This window comes from Phyllobates terribilis, unplaced genomic scaffold (assembly GCF_046119375.1).
Source record: "Phyllobates terribilis strain yellow unplaced genomic scaffold, ASM4611937v1 Scaffold_5__5_contigs__length_657084704, whole genome shotgun sequence".
NCBI lineage: Eukaryota > Metazoa > Chordata > Amphibia > Anura > Dendrobatidae > Phyllobates > Phyllobates terribilis.
Genome location: NW_027362765.1, coordinates 322,768,201 through 322,795,742, shown reverse-complemented (window position 1 = coordinate 322,795,742; position 27,542 = coordinate 322,768,201). Strand labels below are relative to the sequence as shown.

The 27,542-nt window shown below is 42.9% G+C and overlaps 1 protein-coding gene across 1 annotated transcript; it reads right to left on the bottom strand.

The window, feature by feature from the left end:
* Positions 1 to 484: 484 nt before the first annotated feature.
* LOC141273136 (gastrula zinc finger protein XlCGF66.1-like) lies at positions 485 to 26,872 on the bottom strand. Its single transcript, XM_073684580.1, has 7 exons — positions 26,640 to 26,872; positions 15,965 to 16,072; positions 12,231 to 12,422; positions 9,817 to 9,916; positions 7,863 to 7,984; positions 7,640 to 7,748; positions 485 to 3,264 (listed from the first exon to the last, which is right to left on the bottom strand). Exons 2-7 carry the CDS (start codon positions 16,040 to 16,042, stop codon positions 2,378 to 2,380), a joined length of 1,488 nt encoding a protein of 495 aa, XP_073540681.1. The 5' UTR covers positions 16,043 to 16,072; positions 26,640 to 26,872; the 3' UTR covers positions 485 to 2,377.
* Between the last annotated feature and the right edge of the window lie 670 nt (positions 26,873 to 27,542).

Sequence of the window (27,542 nt, the reverse complement as noted above, 5' to 3'; positions counted from 1 at the left end):
CAAGTAACAAGGTCAGTAGGAAAGGGAAGGCAAGGGAATATGGTTGGGGAAAGATTGGAGGGTCATAGGAAATAAATGTGAATTTATAGTAGGTCAAGCAAACCATTTGCACTCTACTTAAAATCTGAACATAAATCAAAGAACCCTTTATTTTCAGGAAAAGGTAAAAAAAGAAAAAGAGGTATCTGGTATTCGTATTACCTTGGGAAAAGTAACGTTAAGTATGTGAACATGAAATATATGAAATATGAATAGCATTACTGCTGTAGAAAATAGAAATGAGAAATCTTAGCGCATAAATTGGCCAATTCATGTGTACCTGGTAGCCACGATAAGGAGTCTCTCAAAATACCATATACTGATGTCCCTTAGTGAGGTATTCACATTGATAGGGTCCTGGTATTTTGAGATGCCTTACCGTGGCTACCAGGTACACATGAATTGGCCAATTTATGCGCTAAGATTTCTCATTCATTTCTATTTTCTACAGAAGTAATGCTATTCATATTTAATATATTTCATGTTTGCATTCTTAGCGTTACAGAGTGCTACTTTGTTTGTTAGTTGCATATGGAGGCAGCTGCTCCTAGTAAGCACCTGTTCACACCTATTTCTTGTTTTGGAAGTGCCGGTCAGTTTTTTCTATTTCTAGGGCTGTGTATGTAGTCAGGCACCTTGGTACAGCAAAGCAAAGTTTGTGGAACAGCAAAGCCATATGGACGGAGAGGTACCTTGATGCAGCAGAGTTGATTCTGCCGTCAGCACCATGGAATAGAGCCAAGGTGGTAGACAGGCACCTTGATTTAGCAGAGCTAAATGTATGCACAGCACCTTGGAGCATCAGGGCCTTTTAAGTAGTAAGGAACCTTGGAACAGCAAAACAGTGTTGGTAGACAAGCATCTTAATGTAGTAGAACTGAGTGGGTAGTCAGGCAACTTGAGATTTTAGAGGAGAGTGTACAGACAACATCTTGGAACAGCAGCACTGAGCTGGTAGGCAGTTATCTAGGCATAGCATAGCCAAGCATTGCTATAGGCACATGATAGCAATGTGCGCTTAGTACTTGAATACACGGATGGTGTGCAGGCACATTAGCTGGCCTTAAAAGACTTAGGACTGTTAGAGAGGAGAGCTGACTGCCAGGGAATGAAGACTCATACACAGGCACTGGAGCAAGGACAGGTGATTAATAATAAGATGCTGTGGCTGCCTCTAGTTGGTTTGGGGTTTCTATACTGCCCTCGGTTTTTCTGCTCTCTCTGGCGTCTAGCCACATCCCATTCGTTCATTACTCTCCTTTAATCGTTCAACTCATTTCCACTTTTTCCATCCTTTGGTAGTGAAACTAAATTGATTCTCAAGGGGTGAAAGGCTCCGGCTTCTGTTCTTTATGCATGCTTTCTCTACAGCAAATATATTTTGGTTCTCCCATAACCCCTCATTAAATTTAATTTCCCTTCTCTGAACTTTTTTCCTGTTCCACTCCAATATTTTTTTGCAGATGCCCAAAAAAATCAAAATACAGCTGCATCAATGCTTCATGGAGTGGTAAAATAGTGCCTTCCTCTCACTAGATGTCTTGTAATAAAAGGGACAAGCTAATGCGGAGTGTAGGGAATCAAGTTTAGTGCAAAGGAAAAGCGAGTGTTGCATGTAACAACCAATCAGATTGTTACTTTAAATTTGTAAAAATACCTCTGAAAAATAAGAGCTGAAGTCTGAACACCTCCTAATAAAGATTTGTCATTTTTGACTGCATGACAAACCTTGTAGGGACCGTTGCGGTGGAGTCGGTAAGCCAAACCTCCGACTCCTCAATTTCCATGACACCGACTCCAACTCCGACTCCCTCATACACAGCTCATGTTTAAGTGATAAATTTACTGTAGCACAGATTCATCTCAGCTAAAAGTCTAGAACCTGAGATCAGGAATAGGACAGACATTTATAGGACATTTCATAACTTTCCCAAATTCTTATGAAAAAAATATTCCCCACAAACTGCATTGAACTACTGTACCCAATTTATTATATATTTTAGGAGTCGGAGTCGGTCAGTTTTATACCGACTCCACAGCCCTGGTAGGGACTACATTATGCATTATAAGAAGAAAACTTTTACCGTACAAATGCATATTACATCATTTTGCAATAATTTAAGCCAAAACATGCAAAAAAAACACTTTAACAGTTGCTGTATAGGGGAGTTGTATCAAGTGTAAAGTCTGATTGTGTGTTCATATTTTTTGTCACAATTTGAACAATAGCCTTTTGTTATGTGAGTATTCTGACATACAACAAGAGGTGACCAACAGAATATGGAAATGGTGTCATTGCAGTGGGACTTTTCCTATATCCAATGAGAACTGATATCCATCAGTCCGAACTTGAAAATGACTTCTCTGTGTGAATTGTGTAATGGTCAACAAGTTCTGAGATCTGAGTAAAACATTCCCCACATTCGGAGCATGAAAATGACCCCTCCCAAGTGTGAATTCTGTGGTGGTCAACAAGATCTGATACCTGTGGGAAACACTCCCCACATACTGAGCATCCAAATGGCTTCTTAAATTTATGAGTTCTCTGATGTCTCTCAAGGTAATCTTTTCGTGCAAAACATTTCCCACAATCCAAACAGGAGTATGGCTTCTGCCCTGTGTGAGTAACCTGATGTTTAACAAGGTCTGAATTCTGTGTAAAACATTTCCCACACTCTGAACATGAGAACGGCTTCTGCCCTGTATGACTTCTTTGATGTTTCACAAGAACTGACTTCTGAATAAAACATTTCCCACATTCTAGACATGAAAATGGCTTCTGCCCTGTGTGAATTCTCTGATGTTCAACAAGGGATGATTTCTGGGTAAAACACTTCCCACACTCTGAACATGAGAACGGCTTCTCCCCTGTGTGAATTCTCTGATGTTCCACAAGAACAGATTTCTTAGTAAAGCACTTCCCACATTCTGAACAGGAAAATGGCCGCTCATCATTGTGAATTCTCTTGTGCATAGAAAGACTCAAGTTCTTTTTAAAATGTTTCCCACAATCAGAACAAGCAAATATTTTATCAGTGCTTTCATTAACCTGTGATGGGACAGGTAAATGTTCCTTGGGATGGAAAGCATCAGATGACTGTTCTCTGCTGTTACAGGCTGGGTATTTTTTGGCATAGGCAAGGTGTACTCCACATTTATTTGGTGCGATATCTTCAGCTCCTTTATCTGTATATAAAGCGTGTTCTGCGTTCCTGATGCAGTTAGCTGGTGAAAATAATTCATTAGTTTTCTTTTTTTCCACCAAACTACGAATAACATTTTTTTTTACAATTGTACTACAAAACGTCACAAATGTCATTCATGAAGTTTATATTACCACAGAGATTCTATCATAAGACCTTCACAAAAATAATCACATACTATAAAGGCAGCTTGTCAGCAATATGTAGGTTTAAGTAAATATAAAAATGCTCATCTGCAATCATTTATCATATATGACCATAACTGAAAACGTACTTGCAGTGAATAAAAGCATTAACTCTATACAGGATGGTATCATTGTAACAGATACAATAAATTAACGTTAGTCTGTTGGAACAAAATGTCTGTTCAAACTGAGCACAAGAGCATGGTGCATGAGCAAACAGTTCAGTGCACCTTTCCCACCTACTCCTATTCTATAGATCTGTGGTGTTCTCTGAATCCTGTAAAGCCAGAGCTGTTGATCAAGGAAGAGAGGAACAGAGATAGACGCAAAACAAGTGGGAAGGAAGGTGCACTGACCTATTTGATCAAACCAAGCACAAACGCTAGGTGCACCCTTGGCATAACAGTCATTTTGTGCTACAGTCTCCATTTAAGGCAACCTAAAGGGCCAATCTTTTAAGTTGTTTAGAAGTATGTCAAGTGCAGCAAAGGGGTAGCTGAATTTGTTGGCGCTATCAAGTCTAATCGCAACAGAGATGTAAAGGAGAATGAATTTTAACTAGCAGCTGTTGGTGGCAGGTGCTGTGAGTGAGATATAGTGGAGAAAGAACAATAGAACAAGGCAACTTGGAGTATCTGCCTTTATATTGGGGACACCAAGTAATAGGCAACATTGAGGACCACAGACTCATTGGGCGGCAAGGAAACTTAGTGCTCCAGATGCACACATCCTTTTGAAATTGGAAGATGTGCAGCGGTGTCATCAACTCAGAACTGTCAGAAATCAATGGGACCCAGCTACACCCATATACTGTTCAGAGAAGTCTGGTCTTCATGGAAGAATTGTGGCCAAAAAGCCATACCTTCAACATCAAGGCCAAGTGATTCAGCTATGCATGAAGATATAGGAACCTGGTGCAGATACAGTACAGACCAAAAGTTTGGACACACCTTCTCATTTAAAGATTTTTCTGTATTTTCATGACTATGAAAATTGTACATTCACACTGAAGGCTTCAAAACTATGAATTAACACATGTGGAATTATATACTTAACAAAAAAGTGTGAAACAACTGAAAATATGTCTTATATTCTAGGTTATTCAAAGTAGCCATCTTTTGCTTTGATGACTGCTTTGCACACTCTTGGTGCTCAGGTGCTCTGGACTGAAGTCAAAATGTGAAAGACTAGAGAGTGGTACAATAATGAGTGTCTGCAGGTGACCGTGAAGCATGGTGGAGGGTCCTTGCAAGTTTGTGGCTGTATTTCAGCAAATGGAGTTAAGGATTTGGTCAAGATTAATGGTATCATTAATACTAAGAAATGCAGGCAGTTACTCATCCGTCATTCAATACCATTAGTGAAGCACCCGAGTGGCTCAAAATTAATTCTGTAGCAGGACAATGACTCCAAATATATGGCCAATATCATTAAAAAAATATCTTCAGCAGAAAGAAGAACAAGGAGTCTTGGAAGTGATAATTGAATACTGATCTCAACATCGTATCTGTCTGTAATTTCTTGAAGAGACAGGAGGATTTGCACAAGCCTACATCTACAGGTCTGGGGTTAGTGCTCTGTGATATTTGGAACAACCTCCCTGCAGAGTCCCTTCAAAAACGGCATGCATGTGTACCTAGAACTGATTTTTTTTGGCAAAGGGTAGTCACACCAATTAATGATTTAATTTAAATTTCACTTTTCATAATTAACCTGGGGTTGAATTAAAGGGAATCAGTCAGCAGGTTTTTGTTATGCAATCGGCAGACAGCAGGAAATAGAGGCTGAGACACAATTCAGGGATGTGTCACTTGTCAAAGTGCATACTATTTACTAACTGTGAAGGATTTTTCACTAAGTTAGTCTGGCAACACCCCCTCCTGTGATAAGCAGGTCATTGTCTATAGACATTGCATATACAGAGCCTGGTGTGGGTGAAGACAGCTTTCTCAGCTCTGCTTCATTATAAATCTAAAAGCTCCTGTTTGTGTCAGAACTGCTGCACCCAGTTCTCTAAGTGATACATCATTGGATTCAGTTTCTCTTTGCCTATATCATGCTGTTCTCAAGGTAGCAAAAATCTGCTGACAAATTCCCTTTAATTGATAAAAATAAAACTATACCCACAGTTCTATTTTTGAAAAATTCTTGCTCGGCAATTCCCCCCCCGAACACCTACCTAAAACTTTTGCACACTACTATTCCTGCTTTAGTTTATATTTAAAGGGGTTGATAAATGCAGAATTGGTGACTTGTTTCTATTATATCTTTTCTCTGATTGTTCCTCACCTGGTTTTGGCTCCCACTCCTGAGAAAAAATACTGACCGCATACTGAACAAATACTGATAGTGGAGCCATGACCTAAGAATTTTATTCTTATTTTTACACATGGCCACTGCGAGAGCAGACTACTACTCCCAACATTGTCCCTTGCTTGTGCTGATCACAGCGCGAGCAAGGGGCAATGATGAGGGCAGCGTTCAACACCCGACGCTTGGGAACAGCGCTAACTGTAAACGGATTCCCAGGCACACTGATGACACATGGATGTCATCCACGTATGTTCAGCGTAAGGCATTTTGCTGGACCGTGCAGTGTGTAAAAAAACGTCAGCGTGTTTTGCCCACAGACGCATGGTCTGTGGAAACACACTGACATGTGCACAGACCCATAGATTTGAATGGGTCTGCGTGTGTCAGTGTCTCCAGTACGTGTGGAAACTGTCACCACACATACCGGACACACTGACGTGTGAAAGAGCCCTTAGGGAGACATTCAGCAAAACAAGGAGGGTGGAGTGGAGTGTATTTAAAGAGTATTATCAGGGACTTTGTGAAAAACAAAAAATGTGACTAAGCACCAACAGGCAGGTAGTTGCTACTTAGCTGCCTGTTGTGCAGAGCGCCGTTCTTTCCAGTCTCATAGCGGTCACAGAACGCTCTTGCTAGCGATTCAGCTGCCTTTGCTAAAGTCACGTCGACAAAGCCGCGGCTTCTTTTCCGCTGTCGTTGGGGTGTGACTTCCAATGTCATTCTGATTGAGAGTCTGCTCCACCAGTAAAGGCAGCGGGAATCCGGCTGTCAATCAGAATGATGTTGGAAGTCCTGCCTTGTCGACAGAGCAGAGCGGAAAAGAAGCCGCCGCTCTGTCGATGTGATGTCAGCAGAGGAAGTTGAATTGCTAGAAAAAGCGGTCTGTGACCTCTTTCTGCAGGGGAAGCACTGGCACTGTGCACAACAGGCAGTGAAGTAGCAACTACCTGCCTGTTAGTGTTTAGGCACATTTTTTGTTTTTCACAAAGTTCCGGATATCCCCTTTAAAGAGCTGCCAGGATGGATATGATAGATGTTGATGGAATTCTAGCTCACAGTTTGTGCAGAAAAGAAAGCACTGGACTGCTGGTCTGATCATATGACACAGCTGTTGATAATGGAAGGGTTCAGAACGTATGGATGCCACTGAGCTGGGGTGAAGCAAATCACACAGCGGGAATATTGCTACCGAGTTAGAACTAGTTGTCACAAAGTTTCCCAGGAGTGCTTCTTTACCAAGTAAAACAGTTCTCGTGACCTAGCCTTTAATGAAATTGTCATGCAATTTCCTCTCAAGGAAATAAAGATATAAAATCCAAGGATTGTTGAATAAGAGAAAATGGGTTTACTTTGGCTGCTGTTCCAACTTCTAATACACAGAATACTCGTATATGGCTTTTACATATTGAGTACAAAATCAGGTTTTTAACACGTAAATGTTTCAATATATTTTATGTGAATATCATAGGGAAGAGAGGTTGTTTTAAAGGACTGGACACAGGTCCTATAAAGGGGACCTGTCAGCTGCTTCCTGCGGCTGGAACCAAAGGCAACATGAATCAGAGACGGACTCCCAGATTACAAACATATATGTCCTACTCTGACACGCTGAGGAGTATTAGGGAGAAACAGTTGTTAACACACCCAGGGCCAAGGTAACTAGTCCAAGAGGCATGTCCCTGCCAACTCAACTAGACTGACAAGCTTCTCCATTTGTCTCTATAGGGAGAGACCTGAGTGAGCGGGCGAGGGCACACCTCTTGGACTAGTCACCTTGCGCCCAGCTGCATTCAAATTGTTGTACAACAAGTTTGTAATGTAGGAAACAGTCTCCCATTCAGCAGGAACAATGTGATCGTTCCCTTTAAGACTATTTGGTGTTTAGTGATCATTACTCACCTGGTCTGGAACCTACAAGAATTTGTTCATCTTTGCACTGCTGATCATCCCTCATATAGGCCTCTTCAAATTGTATAGCCTCAATCTTCGGTTCAGCTATATCTTCACCCTAGATTTAGAATTGAAAAAAAACAAAATCTAAACACAATTAGCAATGAAAAACCAATAAAAAAAGTAAAAAACAAAACAAGATGAAAAAAAAATTCTCAAACAGGAGACCCACATAGCCAGTATCTGGTAAGAAGTCAGCTCCATCCTGTGAGGTACTGCTACTTTCCTCTTCACAACGTTGGGAATATATAGGACTTGAGCCTCTCTCTGATGTACTGGTCTCACATGGTCCATCTGTAGGAATCACACATATATTTAACCTGATGAATGATGTCTGTCAATGTGATGAAAGGTGTCTGAGTGACCTTCAAAACTGCTCCCAGGAAATTTAAGGGTTTGGGGATTTTTTTTATTTCAAATTTTAGTATTGAATAAATGTCTTCAAATACATTTTCCAGTTCCATGTAAATAACACAACAGAAAAAGAAAGAACACATTTCTATTAAGATGGTGGAAACAATACAAAGGGAGGGATTTCTGAGGCTGAGTTCACACGATGCGATTTTAATTCGTTTCCGCGGCGTTTTTGCAGCTGCGGAAACGCATTAAAAACGCATGGTAGAAGGGCAGCAATGTTCCCCAATTGAAATCCGCATGTGCTGTGCCCATGATGCGGATTTTTCCGCAGCGTAAACGCTGCGCTCAAAAATCCGCAGCATGTCAATTAATTTTGTGTAAACGTGGCGTTTTCGCCGCCATTGACTTGCATTAGAACTCGCCAATTCCGCAAGACTGCATCTGTACTTGCGTTATTGGCGCGTTCTAATGTGCGGATGGTACCCGGGTGTGGAGGAGATGAGACTCTCATCCACACTCAGGTACCATTAAAAAATCTGTAAAAAAAGAATAAAATAAAAAATAAATGTATACTTACCTTCTGTCGGCCCGCGCACTGCTCCTGCTTGGTTCCCGGCACTTTGCAGTGAGTTGAAGGACCTGCGCTGACGTCAGAGTCACGTGACGGGTCACGTGACGCTGACGTCGGCAGGTCTTTCAATTCAATGTTGCTGGCAAGGGAGAACGGAGTGTAAAGCAGGACACCGGGGGCCATCAGAGGGTAAAGTATACATTATTTTTTATTTTTACCACTCTCTCGGGTAACACTATATAAATCCATGCTGTTTGCATGGATTTATATAGTGTGACCTAGTTGTCACAAGCATTTTCCAAGTGATGCTAAAATCGCCTGGAAAGCACTTGCCAATCCGCATGCGGAAACGCATGTGAATCCGCATGTGGATCCGCATGTATTCCGCAGGAAAAACGTATGTACAATCTGCATGCGTTTTTTCTGCCAGGGAGATGCTGAAATGATGCAGAAATTTTCTGCTTCATTTCTGCATCGTGTGCACATACCCTTAACCACAGCATCCTGGTACAGCTCTACTTCTCTTGTAGGATTTATGAGCCGCTACACCGCTCAGTGCTTGTGCCCATACAAGAGCAGCCTGCTTCTGCCTCCTGAGCTCAACGTCTGTACCTGAAATCTCATGTCCCAGACCCCAAACGACTTAAAAAGCATTTCTGTGCCTACCACTTATTAAAAAAAATATTTAAAATTGTAGTTTAAAATTTAAGGGCCTGATGCAACAAAGCTTTTATGGCAGAATTCAAAGCTTTGAAAAGTCGCAAAATTTAGGCGCAATTTGGACCGGTGTCTAAATTTTGCAATTTCTTGCATGGGCTGGGGTAGAATTTGTGGTGAGGGGCACAGAGAGATGTGCACCACTCGTCAGTGCTCCTGATTCACGAGAGTCTCAGCACTTATCAAGACCAGTGTGAAGGATACAGTCATCTTTAGGCTAGGCAATGCTCTGTGAGACAACCTCACCTCCTAAAGTGTACGCGGCAGCAAAGTATCAGGGAGAATTCTGTGCTGCTCCTGATCTAGAATCTGTATTCACTTCTAAGATGAGAGCTGTCAGTGTCAGTCAGCTAACAGGTACTGAAGCTGACCTGGAGACAGTCAGTGTAAACATGGATTTAAAGGGCATGTCTCCTCAGTATATTTAACCCGTTATGTCTACATGAAGTGTAAAGAAGAACATAAACAGAATTTTACCTACCTGGACTGATATCTATAGGAATTTCCTCCTCCTTACACAGCGGAGTCTCATCTTCTTCTTCTGATATTACCTCAACTTTGACACTTGACAAATCTTCACCCTAAGGAAATATGTCAACAAAAAGTTGGGAGAGCAGAAGCCTTATAAAGAATGCTCATATGCTTGGATGTCCAAATGTTCATTGGCATTATATAATCTAAAGCTGGCCACAAGCGATAGATGTCAGTCATTTGGTTGACAGCTATCTCTCCAGACTCCCACATACCGATGAAATGCATGTGCATTTGTAAGAGTAGAAAAAGTCTCTGGCAGACATCTCTGGTGACCCAGGCAATGAAAGGGTCGGGTGTTTAAATTCTAACCCCCCACCCTCATGCCCCCCCAAATCCATCAGGGAAGAATTGGGAGTCCGCCATACATGTTACATTGTCATCTAATCCTTGTGGGGTTGGCCAGCTTCAACCTAATTTGTATGGGTGGGCTTATAAAAAGAGATTTGTTTATTTTATACTTTACACAAAAGGGAAATGATTTAACCCTCTGACATCCGAATAATAACTGAGTTGTATGGAGTGAGCTCAAAAAGGAGCTATAAAAGGCAGTTAGTTTCCAGCTGTGTTGTACAGCCGACACCCGCCAGGAACTGGTGCGATTTAAGCTTCGTTGACTCTCACAATTCATCTTTCTATAGCATAGAGACAGGCTGCATTGTCCTTGTGTCACACATTATACAAAAAAGCCTGAACCAAAATTTACTACTTTTTTTTTTTTCTTTTTAAATACGCAATGTAAGTGGCGCAAAGACTTCAAAGTGAACCTATTATGTCCAAAATGTTTGTTTTTTTTACCTGCAGATACAGGGTTAACCTGCAGGTAAAAAAAGTGTTAAAATCTTGTCTGGCTCCTTTCTCGGAGCAGCATTTACAGGGAGAACATTAACATATATCCTCCCTCTAGCTATTAACTTCCAGTCATCGGGGCGGTGCATGGTGCTTTTAGTCATTACACAACGAGCGTGCTGTAAAACACTTTCCGATACTTTGACAGTCCGCTCTGCACACACACGATTCATAGCAGGCAGTTAAATTGCCCAAGAGTAATGACAGCAGTGCTCAGTGTGTGTGTAGTGACTGTATCCCTTCCTTGCACCGCCCCTAGGACTGGAAGCAAGCATTTTTCTCCCTGTAGCCATTGCTCCAGTAAGGCAGCCAGGTAGGATTGTAATGCCATTTACCTGCAGATTACCCTTATACATGGAGATAGATAGAGTTTTTAGACATGACTGGTTTCGATTAACCCCTTCCAGATATGGCCAATTTACATTTTTGTCCTTCTCTTCTTCCAAGACCCAGAACTTTTCTATGTTTTCGTCCACATAGAAGTATGAGGGCTTGTTTTTTGTGGGACGAGTTGTACTTTGGAATGACACAATTCATTTCACCATATAATGTACTGCAGAAAAGGAGAAATAATTACAATTGCAGCATAATTGCAAAAAATAATGCAATTTTGACATTTTTGGTGGAATTGTTTTTAGGATGTACATTGTGCGGTAAAAATAATCTTACATTACGATTAAGGCAATACCAAATTTGTCCATTTTTTTTTCATTATAATTTTAGTGGTGAGAGAAAAATCGTAATCTTGTAAAAAAAATTAAAAAATATCTGATTGTGTGGACATTTTTTGAGAGCTTATTTTTGCGAGACGAGCCAATATTTTTATCTGACACCATTTTGGGGCAGCAGATACATTTTGATTGCTTTATACTGCAAGTTTTTGTGGTGTGGTGGTGACCAAAAAACCCCCACAATTTTGTAGCTTTTAATTTTTCTGTTCTACAGCATTTATTGATTGGGTTAATTGATTTTACACAATATATTTTGATAGATCAGACTTTTAATATCTTTATTTTTAATGGGGGAAAAGATGGGGCGATTCAAACTTGAACCTGTGAGCATCTGATCGTTTGTTCTATATACAGCAATACAACACAATATTGCTGTATATAGTGAAAATCACAGTCTAGTTTGCAGCCCACCCACAGGCTGGGTTTCAATGGAGCTCTGTGACGGTAGTCACAGAGGTCTTGAACGGAAATTGTTTGTCGTAACAACCTATCGGCGCCCCGATAGGCACATAAAATGATGCACCCTAATGTCGGCTTGCCGTTAATGTCACTGTCAGAGATTGACAACAGCATCTAACAGGTTAACAGTCATGGGCAGAGAACTATGCTACCCACAGCTGTTAAGAGCCAGATCCTGGCTGCAACAACCATGAACTGCCTGCTCCATACACCTGCTCCCGATTTGCGGCGCACATGTATGGTGGATTTTGGGAAGGGGTTAATAAATTCCCTTATGATCCCTTGCATTACCATATAATGTCCCAGTACTCCCAGCAGCGCTCACCTCTCCAGTCAGCAGCTCAATGATCTTGTTGGTGAGGTCTAGGATCTTCTCATCATTGTTTTTCTCGTGCATAAGGGAAAGAGAAGGAGGTTCCAAGTCGAGTCTTTGAGTTTTGTTCCATCCTCTTGAGATGTGACGATGACTGCCTGGGGTAACACTGTTACCTGCCGTCTTCTTCACTACTATGTAATCCTGTGTGTGAAGAGTGAACATCACTGTATATATATTTCCATTATCTATTTAGACTAGTTGGTGCATTACACTCTTTACAGGCCCTAATTCACATACCTGGAAGCCCTGTTAGAAAAAAATAATAATAATATTGGAGTATGAGTTTACACATAAGAAAACAACAGTCACGAGTTACCTGTTTTCAGTATGTAGATGCATAGCTGACTTCTATGGGTACTGTATGTACACAGTACACAATCCTCAGCAGCAACATTCAGTGATAGGGTGGGTGCTTGTGACAGTTTTCTCTCCTTCCGAGAAACAGTCCAATTTTTCAGATCAGAGTGGAATCAGTTTTTCTCGGAGGTGGAGAGAAAAAAAAAAAAAAAAGAAAGGTTTCTCCATCCTCTCCATTTTGTCAGCCCATGAAAATCAGACTGCACTTGAATGTTATCCAAGCACGGTCTGATGTATTCCACGGGCCCAAAGACTTGCACTGCAGATTTTGATCCAACACTCAAAGTCAAACATATGCACAGGCCTCATAGAATATGGGTACGAGTGCTATCCGTGAAAACCGTTATCCAGGTGGATAAGGACAACACAACGACGCAGGGTAAAATTTCTATAGCTTTAAATCTGAAGACCCCTGAAGGGATCGGCGTCCTGAAGATGTTATGTAAGCAGTCCGACGTCGTCATTGAGCCTTTCCGACACGGCGTGATGGAAAGTTTGGGTATCGGACCTGAGGTCATATTAAATGAAAATCCACAACTCATATATGCACGGCTGAGGGGATTCGGGCTGTCCGGGAAATATGCAAAATCTGCGGATCACGACCTTAATTATGTCTTCATCTCAGATTTCTCCTGTGCATCCCCCCTACTCCGGAACTCTCTACCCCAAAGCATCAGACTCTCGCCTACCGTGGAAATCTTCAAAAGGAACCAGAAGACCCACCTCTTCTGACAAGCCTACAACCTGCAGTAACCCTCGCTCCACCATACCGCTGTACGACCAGCTCCACCCTCACCTACTGTATCCTCACCCATCCCCTGTAGATTGTGAGCCCTCGCGGAAAGGGTCCTCCTCGCTCCTCCTGTGCCATTCGGTGACTCGTTTTTGTTCAAATTATTGTACTTGTTGTTTGCTATGTATACCCCTTTTAAACATGTAAAGCACCATGGAATTAATAGCGCTATAATAATAAATAACCACGGATAGCACTCATCCAATATAAGTGGTCATGTATACGAGCCCTTGGGCATTAGGGTTAGCATGATTCCTCGGTATTGGCATTTTAACTCTTTCATGACATATGATATATATATATATATATATATATATATATATATATATATATATATATATATATATATATATATATACACACACACACACACACACAAGTCAAATGTCCCCTCTCCTTCATGCGGGCTCCGGCGCTGAGGTTGCATCGTTTCAGGCACATGACATAACAGCCGCGAGTGGAATCGTGAGCCACCCGTGGCTGTTAACATGTTAAATGCCGTTATCAATCTCCGAAAGCGGCACTCAACATGGCCGCACAGGAAGAGCGTCATAAAACCCGCCCGTCACATGATCGCGGGACGCCAATGGGTTGGCATGACAACCTAGCGTCTGCAAAAGACCCCTGGTTGTCTTAGCCGATCTGCTATGAGCACCGCCCAGCGGTCGGTGTTCATAGCAGATGAGCATTTCTGCTACACACTGCAAATGGCTGCAATGAAACAAAGAGTGAAAAATTTAAAGGGGTCTGAATACTTTCCGTACCCACTGTACATGCAATGTATAGGGGCATGTTCACACTGACCATTAAACAGACACATTGAGGTCATTTTTGACACATGGTAAGGTTTTAATACTAAAGGTTAGAATTGTCCCGATTGGGTACATCTTGGCTCTGGTGGGATGGCTTTTACGCTATTTTTTAATAAAAAACAGTGTTTACCAAGTACCCCATGTGATGTATATGCATTATTGCCTTTTACTTACATATAGCTGGGTATACAGTACAGACCAAAAGTTTGGACACACCTTATTTAAAGATTTTTCTGTATTTTCATGACTATGAAAATTGTACATACACACTGAAGGCATCAAAACTATGAATTAACACATGTGGAATTATATACTCATCAAGAGAATGCCAAGAGTGTGCAAAGCAGTCATCAAAGCAAAAGGTGGCTACTTTGAAGAACCTAGAATATAAGACATATTTTCAGTTGTTTCACACTTTTTTGTTAAGTATATAATTCCACATGTGTTAATTCATAGTTTTGATGCCTTCAGTGTGAATGTACAATTTTCATAGTCACGAAAATACAGAAAAATCTTTAAATGAGGTCTGTACAGACCAAACTTTTGGTCTGTACTGTATGTTCATATTGCTTCTATCTTAGCTTACGTAGCTTTCAAAGACAAGTCCAGCAATACCTTTACATGGACAGTTCATTCCTCTTTTACTGAGAAATTAGTGTTTGAATTGCTAGGAAAATGAGGCTGAAGAATTATGGTAGATCTTGACTGTGCTATGGTCTGTAAGAACTGTTTTTTTGCAAAATAAGATGGGAAAGTGTTCTATTTTTCTATCCAGTCCAGAGCCTCATCTAGCCAAATCAGATCTCATACTTTGCACTGACGATGGCTAACAGCCCGAAACATCGTGTCTGCAAACGGAGATTCTGATTTGGCTTTTATCCTAAGTCATATTGCACGACTCGTTAAAGGGTTGATTGTGACTTGTAGGATTGCTACTTCCAATAGGTCGCGCTATACAGTTCAAGTCCTCTTTTTCTCTGAAGAGGCAATTTGCATATACTATTTTTCTATGAAACACATGTGTGTGAAACATGTGCATCTAAATGAGTCCTTACTAAATGCACTTATTCCCTGTCCACATTTGGTTGGCACATCTTCCTTCTTTCTCTACTGGCACCACAAAATATTGATTTTCAGTACGGTGGCTTCTACCATTCACAGGATGCATACATAAAAAGTACAGACATGGAAGACAAGAAATGATAGGACACCCAAAAGTCACACACAGCAAAATGAAATCACACCCACAAATTTATAGGCAGGTAGACATGATGCCTTAAAGGAGTATTTCCATCTCCAAGATCCTAACCCAATATGTAGTAGATGTAATAATAATAATAATAATAATAATAGCAAATATCTCCAATTAGAAATCTAGTTGCTTTCCTGATTCGCCATGTCTCTTTCCTCACGTACAGGCATTGCAGGACCTTAGGTATCCATGGTTACGACCACTAGCACCTAGCTAACTAACTGTCACTATATCAGTGGTCGTAACCATGGATACCTAAGGTCCTGCAATGTCTGCACATGAGGAAAGAGACATAGCAAATCAGAAAAACTATACTACATTTCTAATTGAAGGTATTTGCTAAAATTATTATTATTACACATTCTACACATTAGGATAGGATCTTGGAGATGGGAATACTCCTTTAAGGCTGCGATGTAGGAAGGATTTAGCAGAGACAAGTGTGATGTCATGTTACAGGTTCCCTCACCTCTCCAGTCAGCAGGTAGATGATCTCCAGGGTGAAGTTTAAGATCCTCTCAGCTATTTCTTTTCCGTCTACATCCATGCCTGGTAAATCAGTGCAGGAGGCCTGATCCTTTAATGAAATGGAAGAAGGTGGCATGAATTTTAGGATCACAAGCAGGATGGGGGCTACTGTAACTACTGCCCTCCATCCAATTATCATATATAGGAAACATTACTAAATAGTAACATGTACACATTTTCATGCAGTATTATTCTGCTATCTTCCCATATTACATGCTTTGAAGATGTAAGCTCTTTGGCAAAGGGAGCATTAAAGGCATCCAACATGTCCTGTATGTAGGGGGACACTACAATGTCCTGCAGAGGGGTGGTACTTGCTGCCTGCTTACAGAGAGCAGGGAAGACATCCTGCATATAGAGGGAAAGAGGCCAGGGCTGTGTTGTAGGAGTAATAGGCAGAAGAAATGGACCCCAGCTTTCATAATACCATATCTTTTTGGACTGTAAATCACACCCCAGGTTTACACAGCAGAAAATAGGAAAACCATTTCCTACTAATCAATATATACTACACAACACTACTGAATGTACAGTACATGCACACTCAGCACTGTTGTATATATACACACAGCTCAACTAAATCATCAAAGCACACACTGAGTGTATACACTGCCATATTTTGAAGTTGCTCATGGCACCTGACTGATCACATGAACTGAAAGGTTCTTCACCTGCAGCATCCGAGCTGGTTTAGTGATGTACAGGTCCTTGTAGCCATTTTCCTGCCCTGCACCGATCAGACTATCACGGTCGGGCTGAAGGAGAGAGAATTGTGCCTCTGTATAGTTCTCAGTGATCGGGAAGGATGCTGGGTCAGTGTTATCCTCCATCATAGGCTGCTGCCTCCATGTTATAGGACACACACGGTTTTTTTTTTATTAGCAAGATCTTTTCTTGCTGAAAAGTGCATCTTCTAGTCCAAAAAATATGGTATGTTATTGACCACTTCTTACTACAGCCATTTTTTTTTTTTTTTTTGTGATTTTTGTTCCTTTCTTCCAAGAGGTATAACTTTTATTCTCTCATCGACATAGCAATTTGAGGGTTTAGTTTTGCGGGACTAACTGTAGTTTTGAATGACGCCATTTATTTTATTTTTTTACCATAAAATATACTGGAAAAGAAAAAAAATTCCTAGTTGTAGAATTGTAATTCCAGAATTGTTTTTTTGGGTTTTCTTTTTACAGCATTGTGTTGTAAAAGTTACCTGGAAACATGATTCATCAGGTCAGCACAATTGTTGGGACTCCAAACTTATAAAAAGATTTGTTTTGCTTTTTTTACCTTTATAGTGTAAAAAAAAAAAAAAAACTCAGAAGTGAGTAAAAGAAAAAAAATATTTTGGTTAGCATCACCTTTTTCTGAAGTCTGTAACACTTATTTTTTAGTTCACTGGGCTGTTGCGAGGCAAGTTGATATTTTTATTTATATCACTTTAGGGCATTACTATTTTTGCAGAAGTGTAACGACTAGTGTTGAGCGATACCTTCCGATATCAGGAAATATCGGATCGGATTGGATCGGGCCGATACCCAAAAATTATCGGATATCGCCGATTCCGATACCGGAAACCAATGCAAGTCAATGGGACACAAATATCGGAATGAAAATAAACCCTTTCTTTCCTTGTAGGTTAATTCTACATGAAGGAAAACAACTAAAAATAATGTAGAATGTATTGGGGGAGGTGGTTGCCCAAATCGATGGGAACAGTGCTCACAGTGAAACATGGAAAGCCGGCAATTCAGCAGCGGCATACACCGGTACCCGACAATTTAGAACAGACAGAATAGAGCTTCACACATAGATTAGATAGATAGAAACATGTTAATCACATATATATGAAGTACAGTGACAGTGTTGGTTACTGTACTTGTCATTTAGTGTAAAGGATTTATTTAAAAAAATAATAGTGTTTTCATGCACCGTCTCTTTAAAAAAGCCGGCCGGCAATTCAGCAGCGGTACCCGACAATTTATAACAGAAAGATAGAGCATCACACATAGATTAGATAGATAGAAACATGTCAATCACATATATAAGTACAGTGTTGGTTACTGTACTTGTCATTTAGTGTTAAAATAAAGGATTTATTAAAAAAAAAAAATTGGCGTGGGGTTCCCCGTAATTTTAGTCTCTAGCAGAGGTTAAGCAGACGGCTGGGGCAGATGTTTGAAGCCTGGGAAGGGGGGTAATACCCACGGAGCTTCCCAGGCTACTAATATCAGCCCCCAGCTGAATACCTAGCCTTTACTAGCTATTAAAATGGGGGACCCCCCCAAAAAAATGACGTGGGGTCCCCCCTATTTTAATAGCTAGCAGACAGCTGGGGGCTGATATTAATAGCCCAGGAAGGGTGCCATGAATATTGGCCCCCTCCCAGGCTAGAAACACCAGCAGTCAGCCGCCCCAGAAATGGCGCATCCATAGGATGCGCCAATTCAGGCACTTAGCCTCGCTCTTCCCACTGCCCTGTAGCGGTGGCAGGGGGTAATAGGGCTGGGGTTCATGTCAGCTTATAATGCCAGCTGACATCAAGCCCAGGTTAGTAATGGAGAGGCGTCTATAAGACACCCCCATTACTAACCCCATAGTCAAAGTTAAAAAAAAAAAACACAAACACCCAGAATAAAGTCCTTTAATTGAAATAAAGACAATTCTTTATTGTTCTAAATTAAACCACCATGCTTGCGCTCCTCAGTGTCTGGCTGTGACGGCATCCAGATGAGCCGAGGTCATGTCCAATGAACTCGGCTCACCTCATGCACGTCACTGACAGCGTGGGAGAATTCTCCTGCGCATGCGGTGAGCGTGAGAGACTCGGCTCATCGGGATGCCGTCACAGCCTGACACTGAGGAGCGCAAGCATGCCTGCGCTTCTCAGTGTCTGCGGGATGACAGGCTGGATGGCAGCTTTCTGCTGCGATCCAGCCTGTCATCTCGATGTAGCAGAGCTGAAGCTGTCCTGGGAACCATGGAAAGGTAAGGATGAAGTTGCTTTATTATTTTACTTTTATTGCAGGAGATCGTTGGCTTCAGCTGGAATGGGCGTGACGGTAAGTAGAGTTTAATTTAGAACAATAAAGAATTGTGTGTTTATTTCAATTAAAGGACTTTATTCTGGGTGTTGTGTTTTTTTAAAATACTTTACTAGAAATTCATGGCAGTCATGTCTAATATTGGCGTGACCCCATGAATTTCAGGTTTAGGGCCAGCGGATAATACAAAGTTGGCCCTAACCCCTTTATTACCCAGTGAGCCACCGCACCAGGGCCCTGGATGAGCTGGATATAGCGCCAGAAGATGGCGCTTCTATGAACGCAACATTTTCTGGGGTGGCTGCGGACTGCAATTCACAGCAGGGGGGCCCCACAAAGCTTGGGCCACCCTGCGCTGTGGATTCCAGCCCCCAGCTGCTTAGTTGTACCTGGCTGGACACAAAAATAGGGCGAAGCCCCACGTATTTTTTTTTTTTTTTTAAACTTATTTCATGAAATAATTAAAAAAAAAAGGGCTTCCCTATATTGTTGTGTCCGGCCAGGTACAAATAGGCAGCTGGGAGTTGGGGGCAGCCCGTTCCTGGATTCTGTACCTGGCTGGCATACAAAAATATGGCAAAGCCCACGTCAAAATTTTTGGGAAAAATTAATTAAAAAATAAATAATAATTTAGGGACTGCATCTTTATTAACCCCTCAAGTGTCATTTAGTGTTAAAATAAAGGATTTATTTTAAAAAAATTGGAGTGGGATCCCCCATAATTTTAGTCTCTAGCGGAGGTTAAACAGACAGCTGGGGCAGATGTTTGAAGCCTGGGAAGGGGGTAATACCCACGGAGCTTCCCAGGCTACTAATATCAGCCCCCAGCTGAATACCTAGCTATTAAAATGGGGGACCTACCCCAAAAAATGACGTGGGGTCCCCCCTATTTTAATAGCTAGCAAAGGCTAGGCAGACAGCTGGGGGCTGATATTAATAGCCCAGGAAGGGTGCCATGAATATTGGCCCCCTCCCAGGCTAGAAACACCAGCCGTCAGCCGCCCCAGAAATGGCGCATCCATAGGATGTGCCAATTCTGGCACTTAGCCTCGCTCTTCCCACTGCCCTGGTGCGGTGGCAGGGCGTAAAAATAGTGGTGGAGTTCATGTCAGCGCCAGCTGCCATGAAGCCCAGGTTAGTAATGATGGGCATCTATAAGACACCCCCATTACTAACCTACAAAGTGTTAAAAAGAAAAAACACACACTACACCCAGAAAAAAATAATTTATTTGAAATAAAACACACCATTTTATTTAATTCTTAGTTTACTAAAAAAAATAGTTACCTGTCCACGTTCCTGCGCTGATCTCCCATGCACAGCTGTCACATCTGGAGATGGTGACAGCTGTGCATGGCTGCTGTAAGCTCACACTGCCGGGAACACGTCTGCTCCCGGCAGCGGGAGCCACTGACTGAGGTCACCGGAGTGCATTCAGTCAGCGCAGCTCCGGAGACCTCCTTTACGGCACTGCTGTACCGTGGGAATTTCTCACGGTACAGCAGGGCGGTAAAGGAGCTGACCAAAGCAGCGCTGCCTGAACTCCGGTGAACCCGCTTATGCAATGACGGGGCTGCTTTACGGTCCCGTCATTCTAGCGGCGGCAGCGGTTCAGAGCGGTCACATTCTATGTGGCTGCTCTAAACTGGAGATCATCGTGGGACACTCGTGGACTACTACGGAGGGGTAAGGATAAGGTTGTGGTTTATTATTTTATATTTTATTACAGGAGATCGATGGCTTCGGGGAATTAGGTGTCTAGGTGAGTATAGGTGTAGTTTTTTATTTTTTACTTTATTTTAGGTGGCGATCGGCGGGGACAGGTAATGTATAAACTAATTTATTTTAGGTAACCACTGGCCACCAATGAAATGTATTTAACATTTATTGGGGAGACAGTAGGGCAATTTAAATAGCAGGATCAGGCTGATGGGAACTGCTGCTCCCATCGAGCTGATCCTGCTGGCACGAGTGGACGGGGGACAGACATAGGCCGATGGGAGTAGTAGTGTCACATCGGCCTATGTCTGCCTGCACGCACACAACAATCATGACGGGCTGATGGTCTGGGAGGTGAGGCTGACCTGTGCGGCCGTGGGAAAGTTCATGTGAGTTCATGCAATGCAGTCAAGCATGAACTCACATGAACCCTCTGAGGGCACCGCGGCTACTTCAAATGAACAGCTGATCGGCATCACCTGATACCTCAGCTGTTCATTTGAAATAACAGGCGGGAAAGCGCAGCACAGAACGGGAAAGCTGGCGGTGAAGTCTTTTCATTGCCGGCTTCCCCGCCCGGGTCCTTCGCTCCCCGCTCCTTGGTGCTGTGCTCCCCGCCCGGTCCTAACTTACGATCGGGATGGGAGGTGGCGAGGGGAGCGGAGGATCGGGGTGGGAGGCTGCGGGGAAGCAGTATGGGGCTGAGTGATTGTTTAAAAGCCGGCGGGCGGTAAAAAGCCACCGGCTTTTAAACAAATCAGGAGAATTCTCCCACGCTGGGATGGCATTGAGATGACAGGCTGGATCGCAGCTGAGCGCTGCCATCCAGCTTGTCATCCTTCAGAGACACTGCAGAGCGCAGGCATTATGGGAACTTCCGATTCTAGTATCCGATATTGTAAAAATATCGGAACTCCGATACCGCGAATATCGTAACGACTGAAAATCAGCAACTCTGGTGGTTAGATTTTTTTGCTTTATGGCATTTATGGCTTAAATAATTTTGTATTTTGATAAATTGGATCTTTATTGGGAGGTGGGGATGGAGAGTAATTTATTTTATTTTTTAAAGGACTTGAACCTGTAATAATTTGATTGATTGTTCTGTATCCTGCAATATACAAGTATTGAAGTATATAAAGTACAAAAGTACAAAGCAGGCCCCCAACTGAAATGGAAATCCATCAGCACCCCACGATTGCATCTATGTGTACACAGAATGGTGCAACTTCCAGACCACAACCCTTAAACTAGCTAGCAATCTGACATCCACATTTAAGGGGTTAATAGCAGCAACTGAACCTCAGTGTCAGTTGCTGGCCAGGAAGCATTGTAACGCCATTTACCTGCAGGGGATTGGTGTTTTCCAGGCCATTGTACATATGGGGAGACAGTAGAGGCTACCAGTATATAGGGCGGCAGAAAAAGCATTCTGCATACAGAAGAGCAAGTGAGACGTCGGCATACACAGGGACGGTTGAAGTATCTTATACACACAAGAGACATCGAGGCAGATTTATCAATGCCCTCTAATTCTTAGACTGTGCACACCAACTAGACAGCCTCAAAAAGCACTAGTTTTACCATAGATGTTCATGTTCTTTCATAAATCTGTCTAATTTTATCCCCTTTCCAACACCCACCATACTAGTCTGGGGCAATGATTTTGGCACACATGCAAAACCGATAAAATCATCAATGGGTGCAGCTATAAATCATTGATCGCGATCAGTACTAGCACCACTAAAAACAAAACAAAAAGTACAAATAATTGGCATAGCTGCGTTTGAAACGACCTGATCTAAAAAAAAAACAAAAACAAAAAAAAGATCACATTAGCTTTTTTCATCATACTGATGCAGAAATAATGAAATAAAAAATGATTTAAAAAGTCATATATAAATACAATTTTTATCACTGAAAAAAAAATAATTTTGTCCCACAAAAAACAAGTCCTCACATGGCTTTGCTGGAAAAAAAATCCGCAAATCATGGCGATAGATAATAAAAACTAAAAAAAATAATTCATGAATTGCTGATTTTTCTTCACTCAGCCACCTAAAAATAAATAGCAATAAAAAGTAGTCCAAAATGGTAGCAAAAGACGACAACTCATCCCACAAAAAAAAAAAAAAAGTTATACATGTCTGACGGCTAGAAAAAAAAAAAAAGCTAAAGCTCTCCGATGGTGAGGCAAAAACAAATACTTTTTATAAAGTAGCAAATTATAAAAATACTATGTAGCCCTGGTGTCGCTGTAATTGTACAGACAAAGAATAGGGTCGTCTTATGTTGTGTACTTGTCGACATACTGGTTGGTGACTGGTTCATTCAGCATTATGTGATTACCCTATTTATTACATTGATGGGTGACCGTACCAATAGAAGCAATTGTTACCATCCACCTTTCATGTCCCCCCTATTTCATCATAGATTGTAAGCTTGCGAGCAGGGCCCTCACTCCACCTGGTATTTGATGATTTATGTGATTATTGTTAAGTGTAAAGTGCTGCGGAATAAGTCGGCGCTATAGAAATAAAAATTATTTCTTGCATAGTGAATAGCATAAAACAATGTAATTTCCAAAATAGGGTCACTTTGGGTGGGAGGTTTCTAGAAGGGGAGCCAGCAAATTATAACTGGCAACTTTGTGCTCCAAGCAAAACAGCAATTTGCCCCTTTCGAGCCCTGCCGTATGCACATAACAATAGTTTCTGACCACATGTAGGGTACGGTTGTACTTGGAAGAAATGGCGGGGTCCATTTCTTCCGATTACATCTTGTTAAAATGTTTCATTTTTATGTCCCAATGTTATAAAGTTTTGAGAAGCACTAGTATATACAAAAACGTCACTATAACCCTAAATTTCTTAATTTAAATGCAACAAGACCTCTAATATGAGGCATACAGGTAAGTATAGATTCACATTTCTATCACCTGTATGCCCATATTAGAGGTCAGATAAGTGCCAGCGGGGTGACAGATTCCCTTTAATATTCAGTGGGGTCACATAAGGACATATCTCACACCTTTGCAGCCCTTACAGAATCCCCTAGATTGCCCCCATAAAGTATGGTGTCAACAAAAGTGCCCTTCAAACAGGATGATACCCTTAGAGTACGGTAAGATGATTCTACTGTAGCCCCCCCTCACAAAGTATGGCGACCCCAACACAGAATAATGGGCCCCACGCGGTCCCCCGTACAGAATAATGGGCCCCACGCGGTCCCCCGTACAGAATAATGGGCCCCACGCGGTCCCCCGTACAGAATAATGGGCCCCACGCGGTCCCCCGTACAGAATAATGGGCCCCACGCGGTCCCCCGCACAGAATAATGGGCCCCACGCGGTCCCCCGCACAGAATAATGGGCCCCACGCGGTCCTCCGCACAGAATAATGGGCTCCACGCGGTCCTCCGCACAGTATAATGGGCTCCACGCGGTCCTCCGCACAGTATAATGGGCTCCCCGCGGTCCTCCATACAGTATAATGGGCTCCCCACAGTCCTCCATACAGTATAATGGGCTCCCCACAGTCCTCCATACAGTATAATGGGCTCCCCACAGTCCTCCATACAGTATAATGGGCTCCCCACAGTCCTCCATACAGTATAATGGGCTCCCCACAGTCCTCCATACAGTATAATGGGCTCCCCACAGTCCTCCATACAGTATAATGGGCTCCCCACAGTCCTCCATACAGTATAATGGGCTCCCCACAGTCCTCCATACAGTATAATGGGCTCCCCACAGTCCTCCATACAGTATAATGGGCTCCCCACAGTCCTCCATACAGTATAATGGGCTCCCCACAGTCCTCCATACAGTATAATGGGCTCCCCACAGTCCTCCATACAGTATAATGGGCTCCCCACAGTCCTCCATACAGTATAATGGGCTCCCCACAGTCCTCCATACAGTATAATGGGCTCCCCACAGTCCTCCTTACAGTATAATGGGCTCCCCACAGTCCTCCATACAGTATAATGGGCTCCCCACAGTCCTCCATACAGTATAATGGGCTCCCCACAGTCCTCCATACAGTATAATGGGCTCCCCACAGTCCTCCATACAGTATAATGGGCTCCCCACAGTCCTCCATACAGTATAATGGGCTCCCCACAGTCCTCCATACAGTATAATGGGCTCCCCACAGTCCTCCATACAGTATAATGGGCTCCCCACAGTCCTCCATACAGTATAATGGGCTCCCCACAGTCCTCCATACAGTATAATGGGCTCCCCACAGTCCTCCATACAGTATAATGGGCTCCCCACAGTCCTCCATACAGTATAATGGGCTCCCCACAGTCCTCCATACAGTATAATGGGCTCCCCACAGTCCTCCATACAGTATAATGGGCTCCCCACAGTCCTCCATACAGTATAATGGGCTCCCCACAGTCCTCCATACAGTATAATGGGCTCCCCACAGTCCTCCATACAGTATAATGGGCTCCCCACAATCCTCCATACAGTATAATGGGCTCCCCACAGTCCTCCATACAGTATAATGGGCTCCCCACAGTCCTCCATACAGTATAATGGGCTCCCCACAGTCCTCCATACAGTATAATGGGCTCCCCACAGTCCTCCATACAGTATAATGGGCTCCCCACAGTCCTCCATACAGTATAATGGGCTCCCCACAGTCCTCCATACAGTATAATGGGCTCCCCACAGTCCTCCATACAGTATAATGGGCTCCCCACAGTCCTCCATACAGTATAATGGGCTCCCCACAGTCCTCCATACAGTATAATGGGCTCCCCACAGTCCTCCATACAGTATAATGGGCTCCACACAGTCCTCCATACAGTATAATGGGCTCCACACAGTCCTCCATACAGTATAATGGGCTCCACACAGTCCTCCATACAGTATAATGGGCTCCACACAGTCCTCCATACAGTATAATGGGCTCCACACAGTCCTCCATACAGTATAATGGGCTCCACACAGTCCTCCATACAGTATAATGGGCTCCACACAGTCCTCCATACAGTATAATGGGCTCCACATAGTCCTCCATACAGTATATTGGGCTCCACATAGTCCTCCATACAGTATAATGGGCTCCACATAGTCCTCCATACAGTATAATGGGCTCCACATAGTCCTCCGTACACAACAATGGGCCCCACGCGGTCTCCGTACAGAATAATGGGCCCCACACAGTCCTCCGTACAGTATTATGGGCTCCACATAGTCCTCCGTACACAACAATGGGCCCCACGCGGTCCTCCGTACAGAATAATGGGCCCCACACAGTCCTCCGTACAGAATAATGGTCTCCACATAGTCCTCCGTACACAATAATGGGCTCCACATAGTCCTCCGTACACAACAATGGGCCCCACGTGGTCTCCGTACAGAATAATGGGCCCCACACAGTCCTCCGTACAGTATTATGGGCTCCACATAGTCCTCCATATGGCGCTGCAGGTCAAATATAATTGGCCTATAGGCCAGGGTTTGACATGTGTGTTCTAAAAAAGGAATACAGCCTTATATATGGGGGAGGTCAGAAGACACATATATAGTCTTACATTATTATATATATAGAAGACACATGGAAGGATATAATCCTATATGGGTGGGTGAATGGAGGAGCTGTATACAGGGACACGGCCCTGCATACAGGAGGGGGGGGGCACAGTCCTACATATAGCACTGTGATCAGCAGACATTCCGCATACAGGGCAGCGTCCTGCGCGTTCACACTGCCGGCACATCTGTGTACACACCTACAGCAGACAGCGTCCATACCACATTGCTGCAGCAGGTGCCTGGTACTTGGGGAGCAGGTGAGGACACAGGATGTTATGAGGGCACACAGTAAGCGGCCACCTACTCACCGGTATCACTTCACGCCCTATAGCGCTCACCCCGGCGCGCTGGGCATCACGTGACTTGCTATATGTAAATCCTGGGCCGCTCCATTGACTAAGAGAGATTTTACCGAAAGTAATATGGCCGCAACGTCTCAGAAGATCAACGCGGATAATAATAATTCTAGGAGGAAGACACTGAGGACCACAGTGTAGTGTGCAGCGCCATTTTGTTGTGGCTTCCGGTCTCTTGTCTAAGGGGGTTCACGAACTACGCTCATCTCCTGCTAAACGTGTTCGGTTATTGTTTCCTCCTAATGTTTTTCTTCATAAGAAGCTGCATTCATTATTAAGGTGGATATGCATGGGCTTTAGTAGAAGCCACCAGCATAGCTGTCACACCATACAGAGAAAGTGCCACAGTGGGTTAGTCACCATAGGATTACTGGTCCAGACATTTTCTCTGGTTTTGTTTGTCCACTTTACCTTCTCCTACACTAGTTCATACCAAATGGAGACCCACTCAAAAAACAAACAAACACTTGTCAAACTCTGAGGAAAGCTTTACCGAGCAGACCTATGTGTTCAGCACAGTAATGGGCGTCCATGCAGCGCTATGCAAACCAACAAATAAAGTAGCACTCTGTAGTGCTATAGCATGCAAACAGGGCCATACTGGGGCGTAAAAGGCCGCCCTGGCACACAAACCCTACCAGCCCATATACCATAACACTCCCCACCCCAATCAATGAATTTTCCTATACTGTCTCGTGCCCTTCATCGATCTCTTAAAGGAGTTATTTCAAGAGCCACATGTGCATGGCGCAGCAGTAGTGCATGATCCACCACAGCTCCACTTACATGGTGCACTTCACTACTCCAGTTCTCAAGAACGTGAGGTTCCCAGCGGTCAGATCACCAGTGATTGGA